The 19,992-nt window shown below is 49.0% G+C and overlaps 1 protein-coding gene across 5 annotated transcripts in view; it reads right to left on the bottom strand.

Moving 5' to 3' along the window:
* The window catches only part of ITGAL (integrin subunit alpha L), a 37,330-nt gene extending 23,446 nt beyond the window's left edge, over positions 1 to 13,884 (bottom strand). For all 5 annotated transcript variants that reach the window (XM_045543344.1, XM_045543343.1, XM_045543342.1 and 2 more), the window contains exons 1-11: positions 13,711 to 13,884; positions 12,713 to 12,815; positions 12,040 to 12,134; positions 11,859 to 11,926; positions 10,537 to 10,654; positions 10,297 to 10,427; positions 9,089 to 9,234; positions 5,383 to 5,515; positions 5,072 to 5,222; positions 2,611 to 2,684; positions 2,383 to 2,515 (exon numbers count right to left, since the gene is read on the bottom strand). In XM_045543344.1, coding sequence (XP_045399300.1) covers positions 2,383 to 2,515; positions 2,611 to 2,684; positions 5,072 to 5,222; positions 5,383 to 5,515; positions 9,089 to 9,234; positions 10,297 to 10,427; positions 10,537 to 10,654; positions 11,859 to 11,926; positions 12,040 to 12,134; positions 12,713 to 12,815; positions 13,711 to 13,765 — 1,207 coding nt within the window. In that variant the 5' untranslated portion in view covers positions 13,766 to 13,884. The remainder of the gene's footprint in view (positions 1 to 2,382; positions 2,516 to 2,610; positions 2,685 to 5,071; positions 5,223 to 5,382; positions 5,516 to 9,088; positions 9,235 to 10,296; positions 10,428 to 10,536; positions 10,655 to 11,858; positions 11,927 to 12,039; positions 12,135 to 12,712; positions 12,816 to 13,710) is intronic.
* Positions 13,885 to 19,992: the final 6,108 nt, after the last annotated feature.

The raw sequence follows: 19,992 nt of genomic DNA on the forward strand, positions 1-19,992 counted from the left end.
TCTCATTGGGTTGTTGTAAGGATAAAATGACATAAAAGATGTTAATACATGTAAAATGCTTAGAACAGTGCCTGGCATATAATTGCTCAGTAAAGAATATCAAAAAAAGAAAAAAGAGCCAGGCACAGTGGCTCACATCTACAAACCCAGCAACTCGGGAGGCTGAGATAGGACGATTGCTTGAGCCCAGGAATTCTTTTCTTTTTGAGACAGAGGCTCGCTCTGTTGCCGGGCTAGAGTGCCGTGGCATCAGCCTAGCTCACAGCAACCTCAAACTCCTGGGCTCAATTGGTCCTCCTGCCTCAGCCTCCCAAATAGCAGGGACTACAGGCGTGTGCACTGATTAGCACACTTGCCTAATTTTTTCTGTTTTTAGTAGAGATGGGGTCTTGATCTTGCTCAGGCTGGTCTTGAACTCCTGACCTCAAGAGATCCTCCCACGTTGGCCTCTCAGAGTGCTGGGATTACAGGTGTGAGCCACCACACCTGGCCGGAGCCTAAGAATTCCATACCATCCTGGGCAACATAGCGAGAACCCATCTCTAAAAAAATTTTAAAAATTAGCCAGTTTTGGTAGTGCATGCCTGTAGTCCCAGTTACTCAGGAGGCTGAGGCAGGAGGATCAGTTGAGCCCAGGAATTGGAGGTTACAGTGAGCTATGATTGTGCTACTGCACTCCTACCTGGGTAATAGAGTGAGACCCTGTCTTTTAAAAAAGAAAGAAGAAAAACAGAAAAAAAGAAGACAATTACTACAGTAGACTTCCTTAGAAGGGTAGATGCAAGATGAATAGCACCAATTTTCCTGAGGAAAAAATTAATAAGAACCTTTTGTGTTCTGAGAGTTTAACAAAAGAGTGACCCACTCCTGTACAGTGGTCATGGATGAGGCAGGGTGGAAAGATGGTGGCTCTAGATCCACGAGAAGGTGGAACCTGGAAGCAGCCCTAGCCCAGAGCTCTTGGAGCCAGCTCGTACCTTGGGGCAGGCTGATTGTATGAGTGTGAACTCAAAGAGCTATCACCTCAGAACGGAGCACAGGGGTGACGAGGCCCCACTGCAGCCCGAGCCCCGCGTCACCTTGAGTGAACAAACATCCACAGAACTGCGCAGGAGGAGACTCAACAGTGACATCATGAGGCAGAGAGAAGCAATAGCAATTGTGGATGGACTAAACTCATTTCCTCTATGCTTGGCATCAAAAGAACTCTCGAGCCTGAATAAAACCCTAAAGCTCTTGGACAATTCAAGAGGAGGAAGCCTCAAAAAGTCCTCAAGTAATCCTCCTACTAATGAGGCAGGTTGCTCTAAAATGTACCTGGGATTTAATTTATAGGTATGACTGAATGATGACATGGAGAGAGGCCACTGTCATTGCAAGACACTTATGACTCACAGCCCCTCAGAAGCAGGAGGCACTTCGCCCCGTGCAGGGCCAGGCGGGGAGGCACCAGGTCAGCGAGAGGCAGGAGTGAGGGAAGAGCACAGCCCACAGCTCTGACTGCGCTTTCCGTGGGGAGGATGGCGAGGTAGCGGGGGCAAGTTCAGGATTGCACAGTTTGAATGATTTCGGCAGGCTCTGGGCTATAGTGGTGGTCTCTAGTTAGCTGATACCTGACTCTGGGCTGATGTAGGGCAGAGGAAATAACACCTTGGTATGTAAGAGTTGGATAAAGGAGGTAGTTGGAGACACAAGCTCCTGACTGGGGGTTTGGATATAAAAGGGGTGTTCACAGGCAAGTTGTTCACTACCTCTAGGAGTTAGCTAGCCCTGGGAGGGGCAGTCTCTCCAGGCTTAGCAAGTCCCCAAGATGTCAAAGCATCAGTCAAAGCATACAGAAAATATGGCCGGGCGTGGTGGCTCACGCCTGTAATTCTAGCACCCTGGGAGGCCGAGGCGGGAGGATCGCTTAAGCTCAGGAGTTCGAGACCAGCCTGAGCAAGAGCAAGACTCCTGCCTCTACTAAAAATAGAAAGAAATTAGCCAAACAACTAAAAATAGAAAAAATTAGCCGGGCGTGGTGGCGCATGCCTGTAGTCCCAGCTACTTGGGAGGCTGAGGCAGGAGGATCACTTGAGCCCGGGAGTTTGAGGTTGCTGTGAGCTAGGCTGACGCCACGGCACTCTAGCCTGGGCAACTGAGTGAGACTCTGTCTCCAAAAAAAAAAGAAAAAGAAAAGAAAATACAGAAAATAAAAAACATGATTAATACACAGATGAGGGGCCATTAAGAGAAAAATTAAGAACATTGTAACCAGACTTGAACTCTAAGTTTGTTCATGTTGGTAGCTTAATTGCTTTCATTATTATTTTAAAAGCCAGACTGAGAGATCCTCTGGCCCCTGAAACCAGAAGAAACCCAGCAGAAAAGAGAAGTACTCACCCAAATATCCCGCTCTCACTTCTGGTGTCAGTGGTTGGTTCCCAACAAATGTGTCCCCCTGCAGGTCTGCCTTTAGGTCCAGGAAGCCCCCAGCCCAGTCCTTGGCTCCAACGGCCCCCACGACTGCATGGCCCTGCCCAGGGAAAGAGATGAGTGGCGTTGCTGCCTTCCAGGAGCCAGCTGTGTCCCGTGCCCCCCGCTGTCCGTGGCTTCAGGCCCACCACATACCCTGCTGAGGTCAGCGCTGATCCCGCTGGAGGACAGCTCCATGTTGAAAGAGGTCAGATCCTGTTTGCTTGTGCCTGGGGGACAAAGCAGCGGAGAACGGGCAGGACTGAAGAAGCAGTAAAGACAGCGACCCTCATGGAAGGACGGAGGAGGAAGAGCAGCATCTGTCTCTGCATGTTAGAGCCATGCAGACCGGGAAGGGGCTTCCCGCTCGGAGTCGGCTTTCTGGGCTTGGACCTCCCATCACCCCCACCTCGGCAGGCCCAAGATGCAGCTCTTGGTTTCTGCTCCCACTCGGGCCTCCCGCTTCAGCGAATGGCGCCCCACCCCGCTAGGGAGCCACTCTAGGAACCAGAACCACGGGGGGCCTCCCTTTCCCCGTCCTGTCTCCAACACATCAACCACCAAACCACGATGAATCTACCTTCAAAATACACTCGTCCCCTTCCCTGAGTGACTTGTTCTGCCACCATGCAGATCAAGCCATCTCATCTCTGGCCCGACCAGTGCGAAAGCTCACTCGTGTGGCCTCTGGCTCCATTCTTCCCAGCTTTGTTTCCACAGAGCAAGTCTTTTTTTTGAGACAGAGTCTGGCTCTTTTGCCCGGGCTGGAGTGCCATGGCATCATCATAGCTCACTGCAACCTCCAACTCCTGGGCTCAAGTGATCCTCCCACCTCGGCCTCCTGAGTAGCTCAGGGACTACAGGCATGCGCCATCATGCCCAGCTAATTTTTTCTATATATATTTTTAGTTGTCCAGATAATTTCTTTCTATTTTTAGTAGAGATGGGGTCTTGCTCTTGCTCAGGCTGGTCTCGAACTCCTGAACTCAAAAGATCCCGCCTCGGCCTCCCAGAGTGTTGGGATTACAGGCGTGAGCCACCCACCGCGCCCAGCCTAGAGCAAGCCTTTTTAAAAACCATGTATCAGACTGTAGCTTTCCCTTTCCTCAGAAGCCTTCGTGCCTTCCCATTGCTCTTTGCACTAGAATCCAAATTCCTCTCAAGGGCCTGGAAAGCCCCACCTTCCACCAATGTTCCCTTCTCCGACCACACTCTGGTCACTCTGACATTTTCTTCTGTTCCCCCAACATGCCAAGCCCATTCCCCTCGCCCGGCCTCTACACTTGTGCTTCTCTCGGACTGGAATGTTCTCTGTCCACATTCCACATTCCTCTCGTGGCTGGTTCACTCTGGTCTTTCACGTCTCAGCTCAAAAGTCACTTCAGAGTGAATTTAATTGTCTTTAATTATCATGTTTGTTTACTTGTTGACTGTCTTTCCTTATTCATCTTGAACACAAGCTCCATCTTCACAGTATCCCTGAGTGTTTTATTCACAGTGAATCAACAAAATGAAAATAATCTCACCAGACTCGCAAGAATGCTGAGAGAAGTGAGTGAAATAATGGAAAGTGCCTGTTACATGTATGTTTTCAAGAAACATAGCAATTTCTTATGATGATTGGTTCACTCATCAAATAAATATGTAGTGTAACCAAGCATCTGGCCAGGGCTCGCCATGGCAACCTCATGGCTTAGTGTGGGGGACAGATACTGAGCAGATAATAGAATACAATGTATGCCACAGGTCTCTGACAGAGAGCATACAGTGGTGACAGCAGCACATGGGAAAGAGCACCTAACCCAGGCTTGGGGCATCAGCTAGAATTTATACAGAGAAAGTGACACCTAAAGACTTCTAGCCTCCAGACACTGAGACAATAAATTTCTGTTGCTTAAAGTCACCTAGTTTTTAGCATTTGGTTACAGCAAACTCAGTTAAATCTTACACATCCCTGTTAAACTGGTGTTATTATCCCGTTTAACAGAGAACAATAAGCCTCAGAGAGGGAAGTGACCTGGCTGAGGTCACACAGCAAGTAAGAGGCAGAGAGGATTCTTGGGCAGGTCCGCCTGGTTTGATCGTACGTGCCACACTGAACTGGACACCAAGGCGTGTCCTAGCAGAGGCGACTTCCCTGTGGAAATCATGTATCTTTCACCAGACTAAGCTTCCTTGGGAAAATACCCTCCCATAGCCAGTCCTCTGGTGACCACAGTAAAAACTTCCTCTTACACTAGGCCAAGGAAGAGGGCCTGTGGCCCCAGCCAGCCTGCCCATCTTAAGAAACGTGGAGCCTAGGAGAAGTGAAAATGAGAGAGTCGAACAAGAAGAGAAAGGAATTACTGTCAATCTGCAAGGGTCCAATGACACCAGCAAGATATAGGTCATTTCTGGGCCCCACCCGGGAGCAAGCTGAGCTCCAAGAGGAAGATGGAATTTCAGAGGAAATATCAGAGGCTGCTCCTAAATTATCCTCTCCTAAATTCCTGCTAGAGGTTTTTGTTTAGCACTTAGTAAGTGCTTGTTATTATTATTCAGTGTGTCTCTAATCTGATGTCCTGGGTGAATTGCTGCATAAGGCCTCCTGCACTCTCTCTCAGGGTCTGTCACTCACCCTCAATGACATAGATCTTCTTCTGTAGCTCAGTGAATAGGTCTTTAAGCTTCTCAAATGTGTCCAGAATCTTTACAAACTCTTCTATGGGTTTGGAGGCAAATTTGTGGAGTGTCTCCTGACTTTCCTTGGTCTTAAAATGCTTCCCAATCTGTGAGGGAGTGAAGAGTGAAGAGCTGGCATCCCGGAATCTCAGACCAGTTTTCGATTATCTTCACAAGAGTCTGGCCCCACAGAGGAAGGGGACTGGGGTTCCGGAATAGGAGAGGGAAGATGAGGCATAGGAAACGGCTGGGGTCTGGGGCCCATACCCCGATGACGTAGCGGATGATGTCTTTGGCTGCGTCAATGTTGCCATTGTCAGTGGCCTCCCCATCAGTGATGATGATGAGCACTTTGGTGGCATCTGGCCGGGCCCCCAGCTCTTGCTGGAACACCTGTGTCCTGTGTCCAGGAAAGGGGGATGTGAGAGTCTCTTCCCAAACCACAGCCTCAGGTCTCCCTACCCTCCTGGCTTAGTCACTGCCCTGCCGATTAAGCGAAAGCCCTCCTTGCATCTCCCAGACAGGTGTTCTAAGCCTTCGGCGGTCTCCTCTGAACCCCCCACCCCACCCTTGCTGCCCCCCTCACCCTCTGGGCCAGTGGTCTTCACACTATTCTGGGCAGCTTGGTGGGTGCCCCAGAGACCACGGACTGAGAGGGGGAGGTTTTGTGACGGGTGACTCTGGTCTTCCTACCCTCCATTACAATCACATGGCAACCACCCTTCAACCAGTTAGAGATGTTGACCGAGGTGAGATCTCAATGGGAATAAAGGGTTCTACAGCCAGAAAAAATTGGGAAGTTGCTCTTCCAGAGCAAGCTCACACAGCACCTCCCCTGCTTTCCCTACCACCCCTAGGTTGCCTGTAGAGCTCTACTACAGCATTTAACCGAGTGAATTGCAGTGACTTGTTTGTGTGTCAATTTCCCCTACACACCATGAGGAAAGGACCGTGCTTGATTTGCTGCTGTACCTCTGGCTCCCAGCATAGAGTAGGTGCTCAGTGCACATGAGGTGACAGAAGGGAGAACTGAATACCCGACGGGCCACAGCCACCTTCTGAGCAAGCTGGGCTGGCCATGGCTCTCACTGGAACAGCAGCTCCATGCCAACCACCTGACCCGTGCATGCCTGATGCCAAGACCTCTGGTTCGATTTTGGATGCAAAATGTTTCTCCAATCTCCATCCACATGGACATGGGTCTATCGCAGGTCCTGTTCATGGATTTCCACCCTGGTTCAAACCACTGTCGCCTCCCACCTGGATTTTTCAGTAGCCTCCGGACTGGCCTCGTGGCATCCACCCTTACTCCTTCTACAGTCAAATGTCAACCCAGCAGCCAGAAGGATCTTTTTAGACACATAAATCAAATCGTCACCCCTTTGCTGAAAACCTCCAGCGACTGCTTATCTTACTCAGAGGAAAAGCCAAAGACCCACTGTGGCCTCCAAGTCCCTAACTCAAACGGACTCCAGTATCTCTCTGACCTCATCTCCTGCTGTTCCTCCCTCACTTATTCCTCTCCAGCCACGCTGGCATCCTGGCTTCTCTCCAACGTTATAAGCACGTCCTTGGCTCAGGGCCTGGGCCGTTGTCTGCCTGGAATGGTCACGACCCCATCACGTCCTCGCCTCCAACAAGATGTAACCTTCTGCTCAGATGTAACCTTCCCTGATCTTCCTGCTGAATACTGCTTTATTTTTCTTTATAAAACTCGCATCTTTGGCTGCATTATTTAATTTACTTATTGATCCTGTTTATTGTATTTCTTTCCCCTACCAAAATGCTAAACTCTGAGCGGGCAGACGTTTTTCTTTTCTTTGTTTCATTTGCTACTACATTCTCAGGACCTAGAACACAGCAGACCAGAACCTGCAGCCAGATCCAGCCAGTGGCTTATTTTTGTATAGTCCATGAGCTAAGAATGGTTTTTATATTTTTAAAGGATTATAAAATCAAACAAAGAATATGCAACAGAAACCATATGTGACCAGAAAAGCCTAAAATATTTACTATCTGATCCTTTATAGAAAAGAGTTGCTGACTCCTGACCTAGAACACTGCCTGGCACAAAGTAGGCGGGCAAGGAGTATTATGACAAATATTTGCATGACTGCTTCTTTTTGCTCCCATAACTGACACCTTTTGGTGTATCTTCTCATCCTGCAGTGACCCCTTTCTCTAAGAACTTCAAGAAGAACATTTTTTAAGACCCCTTCCCACAGAGGTGGGACCCTGGAATCCACATTTGTGCCACGTGACCTAACACCATGAAGTAGAAGCAGGCCATAGCTGCGTGATCTCTGGACACATCATCCAGGCTCAGACGATCAGATTTTCTCTCAGGGAAACTGGAATTCAGGTTGTTCATGTGAACTGGGAAACTGAGGCCATCGTTTTTTGAGTAGATGTGGCTTGACCACGTACTACCAAAGCTGCCTCCAGAGGGAGAATGAAGTGGGCATGACAGACCGAGTCAGCCCCAGAAGAAAAGAGTCGGAAACACACACGCACGAAGTCTTGAAGTGTGCACCACATGCTCCTTTACCTTATGCAAATTCAACTGTGCATGCTTGGCAAAGAAAAGAAAACGCGAAAAATACGTGAAAGAGCACAGGAGATCCGTCCTGCTATTTCACTCAATTTGAGGGTATGCCCAGAAGGCCACATGAAATAGATCTAAATTCTCTTATTCCCCACACTGGTCTCAGTTCCAATGGCCACTCTAATCTTTAAAGGTAGGTATTTTTTTTTATTTTTTATTTTTGGAGACAAAGTCTCGCTCAGTTGCCCAGGCTAGAGTGCCATGGCATCAGCCTAGCTCACAGCAACCTCAAACTCCTGGGCTCAAGCGATCTTCCTGCCTCAGCCTCCCGAGTAGCTGGGACTACAGGCATGCGCCACCATGCCCAGCTAATTTTTTCTATGTATATTTTTTAGCTGTCCATATAATTTTTTTCTGTTTTTAGTAGAGATGGAGTCTCGCTCTTGCTCAGGCTGGTCTTGAACTCCTGAGCTCAAACGATCCACCCGCCTCGGCCTCCCAGAGTGCTAGGATTACAGGTGTGAGCCACCGTGCCCAGCCAAGGTAGGTATTTTTAAAATATACAATATGAGGCTGGGCACGGTGGCTCACGCCTGTAATCCTAGCACTCTGGGAGTCAGAGGTGGGAGGATTGCTTGAGTTCAGGAGTTCGAGACCAGCCTAAGCAAGAACGGGACTCATCTCTACTAAAGGCATGGTAGCACCTGCCTGTAGTCCCATCTACTTGGGAGGCTGAGGCAGGAGAATTGCTAGAGCTCAGGAGTGTGAGGTTGCTGTGAGCTAGGCTGATGCCACAGCACTCTAGGCTGGGCAACAGAGCGAGACTCTGTCTCAAAATAAATAAATAAATAAAATAAAATGTACAATATGGCTCGTCAACACAATCTAACAACTCTCATCTAGGCCTCAGTTTAAACAGCAATCTGATCAAACTCTGGGGGAAAAAATTCTGTATTGTATTTAGGAAACCAGGGTATCATAGTTTCCAATGTGGGACTTGAATATATTGAATTTCTTGAATTCAAGGAATTCTTTGAAGATAACTTTGACTATTTCAGATTTTTATTCATGTGCTAGGTTGAAAAGCTCATCCCCATCTAAGATGTGACTCCACTGTGCCTGCCGTGGTTCATGTTGCTTTCTAAGTCCTGGTTCTCATCCCTCATGAGGCCTGCCAATACCTCCTGTCCCAGGGGTTTGCGAGCCATCCCTGCATCCTCTCAAGATTTCCCTTCTGGATTTAGTTAGTATAGAGTAGATTTCCGTTACTTACAACAAGAACAGCCTGGACTGAAATTGCTTCACTTGAATTCATACAATAAGCCGGCCCTTGCTGTACCTACCTATCGAGTTTCTACACCTAGAAACTGGAGCAAGTTCCCACAGAGCGAATGAGCGGATGTGCTCTCTCCTGCCAAGGGGACTCACGCAACGTAGTTGATAGCACCAAAGGTATTGGTCAACAGGAGCATGTGTTTCACGTTGGCTAGCAGAACATCAGGGTCCTTCATTTTGACATAATCTAAGAAATTAAACTCTGTTTCGTAGGTCGAGGAAAACTGAACTGCAGCAAACTAGAAAAGGAAGGCAGAAATGACATGTGGTTACACACTCCCTCCTGCCTGTCTGGTTTAATCTCCACTTCTTCTGCAGGACACAGGCACCCCGGCTCCACAACCCTGCCTCAGATCATTCTTTTGAAAATGAGGCAATAGACAAGGAAACACAGAAATAAAATGAAGTAAACCTCTGCTTCTTCCTGTAGTGATGTCTGCTGAGCTCCTGTGCCCTGGGCCTGCCTATGTCACAGTAGGGGTGGCCTCCCAGCAGCCACATTTCTGCTGAGTGACCCGCTAAACTGGATGCAGTCAGCTGGGGCACGGACGGCCGCCCGACGAGGTAGGCCAGTCAGAATCTCTTCCCTGAGAACTTGGCATTTGCAGAAGGAGGGCTTAGTTGAGAAGAAGGTAAAGAAAACCCTCGTGGGCCGGCGCAGTGGCTCACGCCTGTAATCCGAGCACTCTGGGAGGCTGAGGCGGGAGGATTGCTCGAGGTCAGGAGTTCGAGATCAGCCTGAGCAAGAGCAAGACCCCGTCTCTACTAAAAATAGAAAGAAATGATCTGGACAGCTAAAAATATATACGGAAAAAAATTAGCCGGGCATGGTGGCGCATGCCTGTAGTCCCAGCTACTCGGGAGGCTGAGGCAGAAGGATTGCTTGAGCCCAGGAGTTTGAGGTTGCTGTGAGCTAGGCTGACGCCACGGCACTCACTCTAGCCCGGGCAACAGAGGGAGACTCTGTCTCAAAAAAAAAAAAGAAAAAGAAAACCCTCCTGGAACTTTAACACATGAACTTAGGAGTTTTCCACAGGCCCCTGTAATCTAAACATGCTAAGGGAGCCTACCTACAGAGAAAAGCAAGAAAAGAAGGAAGCAAAGGCGTAAAAAGAAACGGAAACAAGGACTAGAGAGAATCCTAGATGCTTTCCGCTCCCTGGCTCTTGTCCCTCCCAGAGGCCTAGCTACAGCCAAGCCCGTAGGTTCTGGTGATAGCACACACTAAATTTCCCTTTGGTGGCTCAAGCTAGTTCAGGCAGGCATCCAGTGCCTATATCCAAGAATCCCGACATATTTACCTGGTAGGAAGTGTTGCTGAGTTTCCTCATCACATCCTTCATGAAGTCCAGGATTTTCTGAAATTCATCTTTCTGCAGGCTCCCCGAGCCATCAAACAGAAATACCAGGTCTACATTGCCCTTTATACATTCTGCAGAGGCCAGTGACAAAGGGACCTGGTGAAGTGCCTCCAGTGTTTGGCCCCCATGTAGGGGCAGCCACTGGAGCTATTCTTGCCCACTGAGTCCCCTGTTCCTTACCCTGATAACCAGGGCGCCCCTGCAGCACAGGATCCTGTAGATTCTGGCGGAAAAGGTAACACAAGCCACTCAAGTAGGTGTTCTGGTCACATGTCCGAGACAGCCCAGGGTCGCAGGCCTAAAGGAAGCAAAGGCGTTGCTATGTGTCTTTTGAGGCAGCATCAGCCAAGAAGAACCTTGAGAGTTCTTGTCCCCCTCCTAGCCTCCCTCCATCCAGCTGGCTACCAAGGCAAGCTGACACTGCCTCCACAAGTTCCCCACGGCCATTCCTCCATCACTACCAATGCTCTGTGCCAATGCACATGCGCTGTCTACAGGATGAAGTCCAAGCTCCTTACTTGGCACTCACGTTGTTTATAGTTGGGCACTATCTGACATTTCCAGGCCTATTCTCTCCCATTTCCAATCTCACATTCTGTGTTTAGGCTAAATCAAGTACGATTCCCAGAATATAGAATGCCGTTTCTTTCATTTATGACTACCTTTCCCGCCAGACTGCAATTTTGAAAGTCAGGGCTCCTGTCATGGTCACCTTTGTCTCTCCCTCCTCCTCCCCCATCAGAACCTAGCACAATGCCTGGCATGTAATAGTAGCTAAATAAATAAACTCCAATTAAATACTGGGTCAGTATTTCACTCAGCCTTGTCTCTCACACAAAACGATGCTGGCTGGGATAAATTGGAAAGAGTAATGAACTTGGAATCAAATGAGAATTTGATTCAAATCCTGGCTCTACCACTTTGCAACCATGTGACCTTGGCCAAGTCTCTTAACCTTTTTGGTCCTGTTTCCTCATGTGTGGAATGTGTATACTGATCCCCATCTCACCTGTGTGTCTTGAGGGTTAAAAGAGATAAGGTAGTGTTTCCCAAACTTTAGACGTTTGTGTAATACTTCACAATTTCTGCCATTTGAGCATACTATTATTTACTTAATATTTTCCTTTAAATTTATTCTTAACTTTAGCCTGTTCCTAAGCAATAAGATCCAGGTAATAATGAATATGACGTACTTATATATTTTTTCTGTTAATAAGCCAATAAATAAATGTATAACTATTAAAACATTAGAAGTTTGTATACCACCAAAAATCATATTGTCTGTCAATGGTTGTAGATATTTCATATTGGAAAGAACTCGAGGTAAGTAAGGGCTTGACAATAGCTGGCTCATAGTTGAAACACTGATTGAATCTGAGTTTCTCTGATGCTCTTGACCTTTATGGGATCCTTTACCAGTGTTCTTTCTTCCTCTTTTTAATCTCTTGTTCCTAGCATTGAACTTCACAGGCTCTGATATCGCCATTCCACAAAATTCTTACCAAAATGCTTCCACCTGTGGGGTCTGTTGCCAAGGTCATTCCCAAGTACTTGGAGGTATAGTTGGAACCTGTAGGCACCAAGAGTTTGGTCTAGAGGGACTTAGGTAATCCAGGTTTGTTGGGGCCTGCCTCAGTTTCCCTGGAGACCCCATTCTTCCCATTTCCCTCGCCGATTACTCACCACTCGGGCTCACTGGTAGGCAGTTTCCAGTGCCTGGCTGGCACTGGTAGAGGTTTCCTTCGCTGTCCCCCTCACCCGGAGCTCCCACGACAACCCTGATGAGAGATCTCGCCTGTGAGACGGGGCTGGCCAGGTCTCCACCCACCCACTGCTGCCTGTTCAGGAGGCCCAGCTGCCCCACCAAGACTCTCAGAGCAGCGCAGCCATCCCCCTCACGGAGTTTCCTCAGCCCCCACCTCTTCCCTACGGCATCCCAGAGAAATAATTCCGTACGCCAGAATTCTAGAAAGTTGAGGAGCCTTTCCATTTACAGTCTAGAAACACTGAGGCCCAGAGAGTAATCCGCCAGAATGTCATATTACAAGCTCATTCGGTCAGTCCTCAATTCAAAATTCCTTTATGGCTTACTTTGTACTAGTGCCCAAGCGTGTTGGGACTGTGATGTTTCCCCTATTAGGCGTTGGCGTGGTGCCCTAATGACGGGCCTCATTCTACTCTTTGATGGCCTTGCTCTCGTCTGCTGAGAATTCCCACCGACGGACGGGATGTCCTGGAGACCCGCCCCAGCTCATTGACAGGCCGGCCCGGGGTGGGTGAGCCCTGGCCGCAGCGGCAGCCCTGGGGGGCACCAGGAGGGACGCCTGGGGACGGAGGTTGGGGACTGGCAGCTCACCCGTTTCCGACCTGCAGGACGCGGTACCCAAAGTGCCTCCCGGCCGGCGCGAAGGAGAAGCTCTGCACGTGCTGCACGTCCAGGTTGTAGCTCCAGGCGGGCGCTGGGGGGGCAGCGCCGTCAGCGGCTTCCGGACCGCACGTGCCCGGCGGGCGCTGACCTCGGCCCCGTGCCCTGCCACAGGCCGCCCACAGCCCCTGGACTTCCCCTCCAGGGCCTTGACTCTGGGGACATGGAAGCAGCCACTCCCTGCCACCCAGAGCGCGGAGAGCTTTTCACAGGGCCTGAGAAGGACACACTTCCCATTTGGCCACGGGACGAAGAAGGAAGGGCGAGAAGGCGGAGGCGGTGAGAGAGGAGGCCCCGGGGCCCCGGGGCACAGGGTGGCCGAGTTCCCAGGCGGAGGGAGGCCAAGCCGGGGATGCCCCGGGCAGGAGGGCTGCCCTGTGGGCCGGGCGCCCCGCGGCGCAGATGGCGCCGGGAGGGGGGAGACGCGGGGCTTCCAGCTCCCCGACCCCGGGAGGCCCCAGGTCCGCGCCGGCCCGGGCAGCCTGCCTGGGGCGCGCCCCGCACTGTCCCTCCCCGCCCTGCTTTCCTCCCAGCACGAGGCCTAGCGGGCGGCGCCCTAGGACGTCGGGGGTGCCCGGCCTTCGTGTGCCGAGATGAAGGGACTGACGAGGCAGGAGGGGAAAGGACTCGTCGGAGGCCACGCGGACACGCAGGTGGCACCACGGGCGGCGCCAGGACCGGCCTCTCTCCCAGCTCCAGGCGCCCACTCGCCGGCTGCCTTTTTAAAGACCCCTCCCCGACTTTGCGCGCCCTTGTCCCCCTTCTCTGTCTTTTCCTCGCACCTTGCCTGCGGGGCTCTGGCCGGCTGGCTTTTCTCTTCCCCGTCTGCCTCCAGGATCCCCGAGACCGAGACCGGTGGCCGCTCCCGCCCGCCCGCAGCCCCGCAGCCCGCCCGCAGACACGTGCGCCGCCCGGCCCCTCCCGCGTACCGAGCAGCGCGGTCCCCGACAGCAGCAGCGCGTTCAGGACCACGCGGGAACCCATCTTTCCGGCGCCGCGGGGACCGCGACCGGCTCGTCTCGGCGGCCCTTGGGATCTGCTGGCAACCCAGACGGGGCGAAAGAGGGAAATGATGATGCCTTGGGGCCTCCTGCAGTGGAACTTTCTCACAGAGGCGCCAGGCTGGTGACACTGGGGGGGCGGGGGGCTGTGCCTGCGGGGGTTGTGAAACCGCATGGGTTCAGAGAGGAAGTGTAAGCAGGTTAGAGACACTTCCTGTGCCTACTTGTATTTTCACCTCATCCAAGAGCAGACAGCATGGTGACGAGATGACAGCTTCTGCTCAAGAGCTGCTGCATCAGCCTCTCACTAACACACCAGCCAAAGACTCTCTAAAGCTCAGGAGAGGACCCATCAAATGAACTGTGGTAAAACTATAGTGGAATGCTATGCAGCCAAGAGAAAGAATGGGGGCGAAATAAGATGGGAAAAAATAAGGTAGCTTTCTCTTGACATTGAATGATGCCTGTGATATGCTGTTAAAGAAAAAGAGTAAGTTACAGAACGGTGTCTTTAATAACTAATTTTAGTTCTAAAAAATAAAATCCAGGCTGAACATGGTAGCTCACACGTATAGTCCCAGCACTTTGGGAGGCTGAGGTGGGAGGATCACTTGAGCCCAGGAGTTCAAGGCTGCAGTGAGCTATGTTCCTACCACTACCCTCTAGCCTGGGTGGCAGAGCGAGAACCTGTCTCTAAAAATAAATAAATAAACAAAATTCTTTCTCCCAAAGAATGGGACAAAATATTTGCAAATCATATATCTGATAAGGGGTCAGTCATGGTGGCTCACGCCTGTAATCCTAACACTCTGGGACGATTGCTTGAGGTCAAGAGTTCAAGACCAGACTGAGCAAGAGCGAGACCCCATCTCTACTAAAAATAGTAAAAAAAATATTAGCTGGGCAACTAAAATTAGAAATAATTAACTGGGACTCTTTGTCCCTGGTCCCCTCCCCTCCCCTCCCTAAAAAAAAAAAAATGATTAACTGGGCATGGTGGCATGTACCTGTAGTCCCAGCTACTTGGGAGGCTGAGGCCAGAGGATTGCTTGAGCCCAGGAGTTTGAGGTTGCTGTGAACTAGGCTGATGCCACGGCACTCTAGCCTGGGCAACAGAGTGAGACTCTGTCTCAAAGAAAAGAAAATTCTGGGCCAGGCGCGGTGGCTCACGCCTGTAATCCTAGCACTCTGGGAGGCCGAGGCGGGTGGATCGCTCGAGGTCAGGAGTTCGAGACCAGCCTGAGCAAGAGTGAGACCCCGTCTCTACTAAAAATAGAAAGAAATTATCTGGCCAACTAAAATATATATAGAAAAAATTAGCCGGGCATGGTGGCGCATGCCTGTAGTCCCAGCTACTGGGGAGGCTGAGGCAGTAGGATTGCTTGAGCCCAGGAGTTTGAGGTTGCTGTGAGCTAGGCTGACGCCACGGCACTCACTCTAGCCCGGGCAACAAAGCAAGACTCTGTCTCAAAAAAAAAAAAAAAAGAAAAGAAAAGAAAATTCTGATAAGAGATTTGTATCCAGAATATATAAAGAACTCTTATAACTCAACAATAAAAAGTCAACCTAATTTTTTAAGTGAACCAAGGGTTGGAATAGACATTTCTCTAAAGTGGATATGTAAAGGGCCAACAAGCACTCGAAATAATGTTCAACATAATTAGTCATTAGATAAATGCAAATCAAAACCACAATGAGATACTTTTCACATCTACTAGGATGGCTAGAATTTAAGAAAAAAAAAGAGTGTTGGTGAAGATGTGGAGAAATTAGAACTGTCAAAGGAAAAAAAGCCAAACTCTGTAAAATAATTTTAAAGAGATTTACCCTGAGCCAAATTTGAGGACCATGACCCGGAGCCACGCCCAAGAATCCTTGAGCAAGTGGCCTCGCTGTGGCTGGGTCACAGTTTGGTTTTATACATTTCAGGGAGACAGGGGTTACAGGTAAAGTCATAAATCAAAATGCATCAGGCCTACATTGGTTTGGCCCAAAACGGTGGGTAATCTCAAAGGGGGGGGGGTCTTACAGGTTATAGGTGGGTTTAAAGATTCTTTGACTTACAATTGGTTAAAGACATGAAGCTTTGTCTGAAGGCTTGGAATGTTTTAAGATAAGGAGCTGTTTATCAGAGACAAGCCACTGGACCGTAGATTTGTTGTGTAAATTGAGGACCCGCAGGTTTGTCTTGCAAACCCTCAGGCCTGTTAATGGGTTACAAAGGATGTCTGCCAGAAGGGAGGGGGCATGATGAAGCACATCTGACCTCCCTCCTGGTGGCAGGCAATTTAGTTTTAGGATATCCCATTGGCTGAGAGGGGGTCCATTCAGTTAGCTGGTGGGGGTGGGCCTTAAGATTTTATTTTAGTTCACAGAATCCTGATCCATTGCTGGTGAGAAGGAAACATGGGGCAGCTGCCGTGGAAAACATTGTGATAGTTCTTGGAAAAAGTTAAACATAGAGTAACCATATGGCCCAGCAATTCTTCTCCTAGGTCTATACCCAAAGGAATAGAAAATATGTTCATACAAAAACTTATGAATGAATGCTCACAGCATTACCCATAGTACCCCCAAACTGGGAACAACCTACATGTCCATCAGCTGATGAATGGATAAGCAAAATATGGCATATCCATACAACATAGTATTATTCCCCATAAAAAAGAACGGAGTGTGGTACCTGCCTCACTGTGGATAAACCTTGCAAACACGGCCAGTGAAGGAAACGAGGCCCAGAGGTCGAATGTGGTATGATTCTGTTAAGCTAAATGTCCAGAGTATGCAAATCTACAGAGACAGAAGATAGATTAGTGGTCGCCAAGTAGAAGGGAAGGGAGACTGGGTTGTGCCTACTAATCGGTATAAGCTTTCTTTTTGGGGTGATGAAATGTTCTGGAAATAGACAGTGGTGGTGATTGCACAACTTCATGAATATATTAAAAACCACTGAATTGTATGCTTTAAAATGGTGAAGTTTTATGGTATGTGAATTATATCTGAATAAAAAATGAAATTATATGTGTGTGTGTCTATAAAGAAAATCTGAAAGGGTGTACAACCAAACTCTACACAGTGGTTACCTCTGCAGAACGAGGTTTATACGTTCCTATACGGTCTAAACTTTTTTTACAATGAGGATGTATACCATTACCACTTAAAAAATAGAATGGCCATTAAAAACATAAAAATAGTAGAAACACAACAGAGCAAAGAAACTGTATTCGTTTATGGGAAATTGGGAAAGACCTTCAGATTCTTCCCATGCTGTGAGGAAATGCCGCTCAACCTGGAAGGTGCTTCCCGTCACTGCGCTGGGGCTTTGCAGACAGAGCGCCTATAATCTCTGCTGCCAGGCAGCTAACCACCAGACAAACTGGCACGTGGTAATTAGGTGATGTCACACACTCTTTTCAAATTCAGTTAAAATCAGATAATTCAGGCCGTTTCTTTGATTCTGTATAGAGCAGTTCCAATTTACATCTAACCAAATTCTTTTGTTTTATTCTGAAATTACAAAAAGAATGTACATTCTCAAATTTAAACACTACAGAAGTGCATAAGGAGAAAGGATAAAAACCCTTTAACACCCACCCCCATTCCTAGATCCCAAGAGTCATCATTGTTAACAATGGGAACCATACATTCTTCTTGAAAGAAAAAATAGTTGTACTGGTTAACCATACAGGTTTGACTTGTTTGGATAAACTGCAATTATCTCACCATGAAACATCTAACCCAGAATTAATAGTCAAATCAATCATCCCCAGTGTGAAGATTTTCCTTTAGGCCATCTTCAAGATTTAGATACTTAAATTAGGGCTTAAGTTTCAGCAGGCCAGTTTTTGCGTACTTACCATATTCTGGTTTCAGGTTTAAAAACACAAAAGAATAATACTGCTGTTAGAACCGGTTTCCCGTTCGGCCCCAGGAACAGAATGGCAGAGTCCAAGGCTGCAAAAGGCAAAGGAGTTTATTGGCTGGCTTGAGCCAGGGTCCAAGTCCCAGAGCACCAACGCAGTGGACTCTTTACGAACAAGGACCCCGCCCTGGGGTAAAAACTAAGCTTTTATGCCTTTCAGTAGGTTACATACGCTGTGCACACCATTCCCCCTCCCCCCTTAGTTCATTTGCTCCTTCAAAGGTGGCTTGATAGAGTTGTCTCCTGATTGGTTGGCTCCAAGGTGCTCCACGTCCCAATACTTTTCCAGCTGTTTTGCAGAGTCATTGGGTGGGAAGAGGAGGACCCATCCCTGGAACTCATGACTTAGGCCCACCCGTCTTGGGGAAACTGAAACTTAGGCCTGTGTCAGGAGATTCAGCCTGTCATGGAGTCACTCCTGCTCCCCCTTCTGCCTTTCACTGCCTCAGTCTGTTTGGGCTGCTACAACAAAATACCTTAGAGTGAATAATTTGTAAAGAATAGAAATTTATTTCTTACAGTTCTGGAGGCTAGGAAGTTCAAGATCAAGGTGCTGGCACAGTCAATGTCTGATGAAGGCTCTGTCTGTTTCAAAAGTGGCATCTTCTCACTATGTCCCCCTAAAGGTTGCACAGCTAAAAACTATTGCATCAGGGATTGTTTCAATATGAATTTTGGAGGGACACAAATATTCAAATCACAGCATTTGGCCCCTGAACCCCCGAATTCATGTTCTTCTTACTTACAAAATACATTCATTCCCAATAGCCCCAAAAGTCTTAATTAGATCCAACATCAACTTTAAAATCTAAGTCCAAAGTCTCATTTAAATATCATCTAAATCAGATTTGAGTTTGACTCAAGGTATGATTCATCCTGAGGCAAATCCCTCCTCCAGCTGTGAGCCTGTGGAATCAGACAACTTATGTGTTTCCAAAATACAATGGTGAGATTGGCATAGGATACATGTTCCCATTTCAAAAAGGAGAAATAGAAAAGAAGAAAGGGATAACAGGTTCCGACCAAATCCAACGGGACAAACATTAAATCTGAAGGCTCCAGAATAATCTTCTTTGACTCCATGTTCCACCCTTCAGACACACTGGGGCGGGGGCTGGGTCCCAGGGCTTTTCTGGGTGCAGCCAACACAACAGCTCTCGTGTGCTGGCGTCATACGTATGCCTGCAGCTCTCCCAGGCTGGAGTTAAACACTGGCTCTACGGGCCTGGGGTGTCAGGGGTGGCCCCACCCGCACAACTCCACTAGGCATTGCACTTGAGGGGTTCTCTTCGGTGCCCCACCCCTATAACTCTGCTGGGCATCACCCTAGTGGGGACTCTGCGATGGTCCAGCCCCTGTGGTCAGTTCTCTGCCTGGACCCTGAGTCTCTCTGGGGCTTCCTCAAAATGTAGGAGGAGGTAGCCACACCCTCACAGCTTGTGGGCTCCGCCACCCATGGGGATGGGCAGGTGCCGCGGAGGTTTGCTGCCTGTGCTCTCTGATGCAGCAGCCCGAGCTGCACCGGACCTGCCCGAGCCACAGCTGGGGCAGCCACGAAGCACCGGGCTGGACTACTTGGAGCAGAAACTTGAGGCAGCCCTAAGCAGTGAGCCCTGAGGCCCCATGGGTGCCTTGGGCCCCTCCCTTGAAACCATTCTGCCCTCAAGCCCTGGCACTCTGGGCCTGTGATGGGAGTGGCAGTCTTGAAGATCTCCTTGGTGTTTTGGAGTCATTCTTCCACTGTCTTGATCAACAGCATCTGGCTTCCTTCTAGCCACACCAATCTCCTTATCAAAAACCCTTGGTGTTCTTTCCTGGGCATGCTTTTGCATTCTTTAACATGGCCAGGCTGATAATTTTCCAAATTTTTTAGTTCTGCTTCTCCTTTGATTATAAATTCTTTCTTTAATTCTTTTTTTTGAGACAGAGTCTCACTTTGTTGCCCAGGCTAAAGTGAGTGCCGTGGCATCAGCCTAGCTCACAGCAACCTCAAACTCCTGGGCTTAAGCGATCCTCCTGCCTCAGCCTCCCGAGTAGCTGGGACTACAGGCATGCGCCACCATGCCCGGCTAATTTTTTCTATATATATTTTTAGTTGTCCAGATAATTTTTATTTCTATTTTTAGTAGAGACGGGGTCTCGCTCAGGCTGGTCTCGAACTCCTGACCTCGAGCGATCCACCCGCCTCGGCCTCTGAGAGGGCTGGGATTACAGGCGTGAGCCACCGCGCCCGGCCTCTTTCTTTAATTCTTCCTGCATTTTACTATAAACCGTCAGGAGAAGCCATG

Source organism: Lemur catta, chromosome 2 (assembly GCF_020740605.2).
Source record: "Lemur catta isolate mLemCat1 chromosome 2, mLemCat1.pri, whole genome shotgun sequence".
NCBI lineage: Eukaryota > Metazoa > Chordata > Mammalia > Primates > Lemuridae > Lemur > Lemur catta.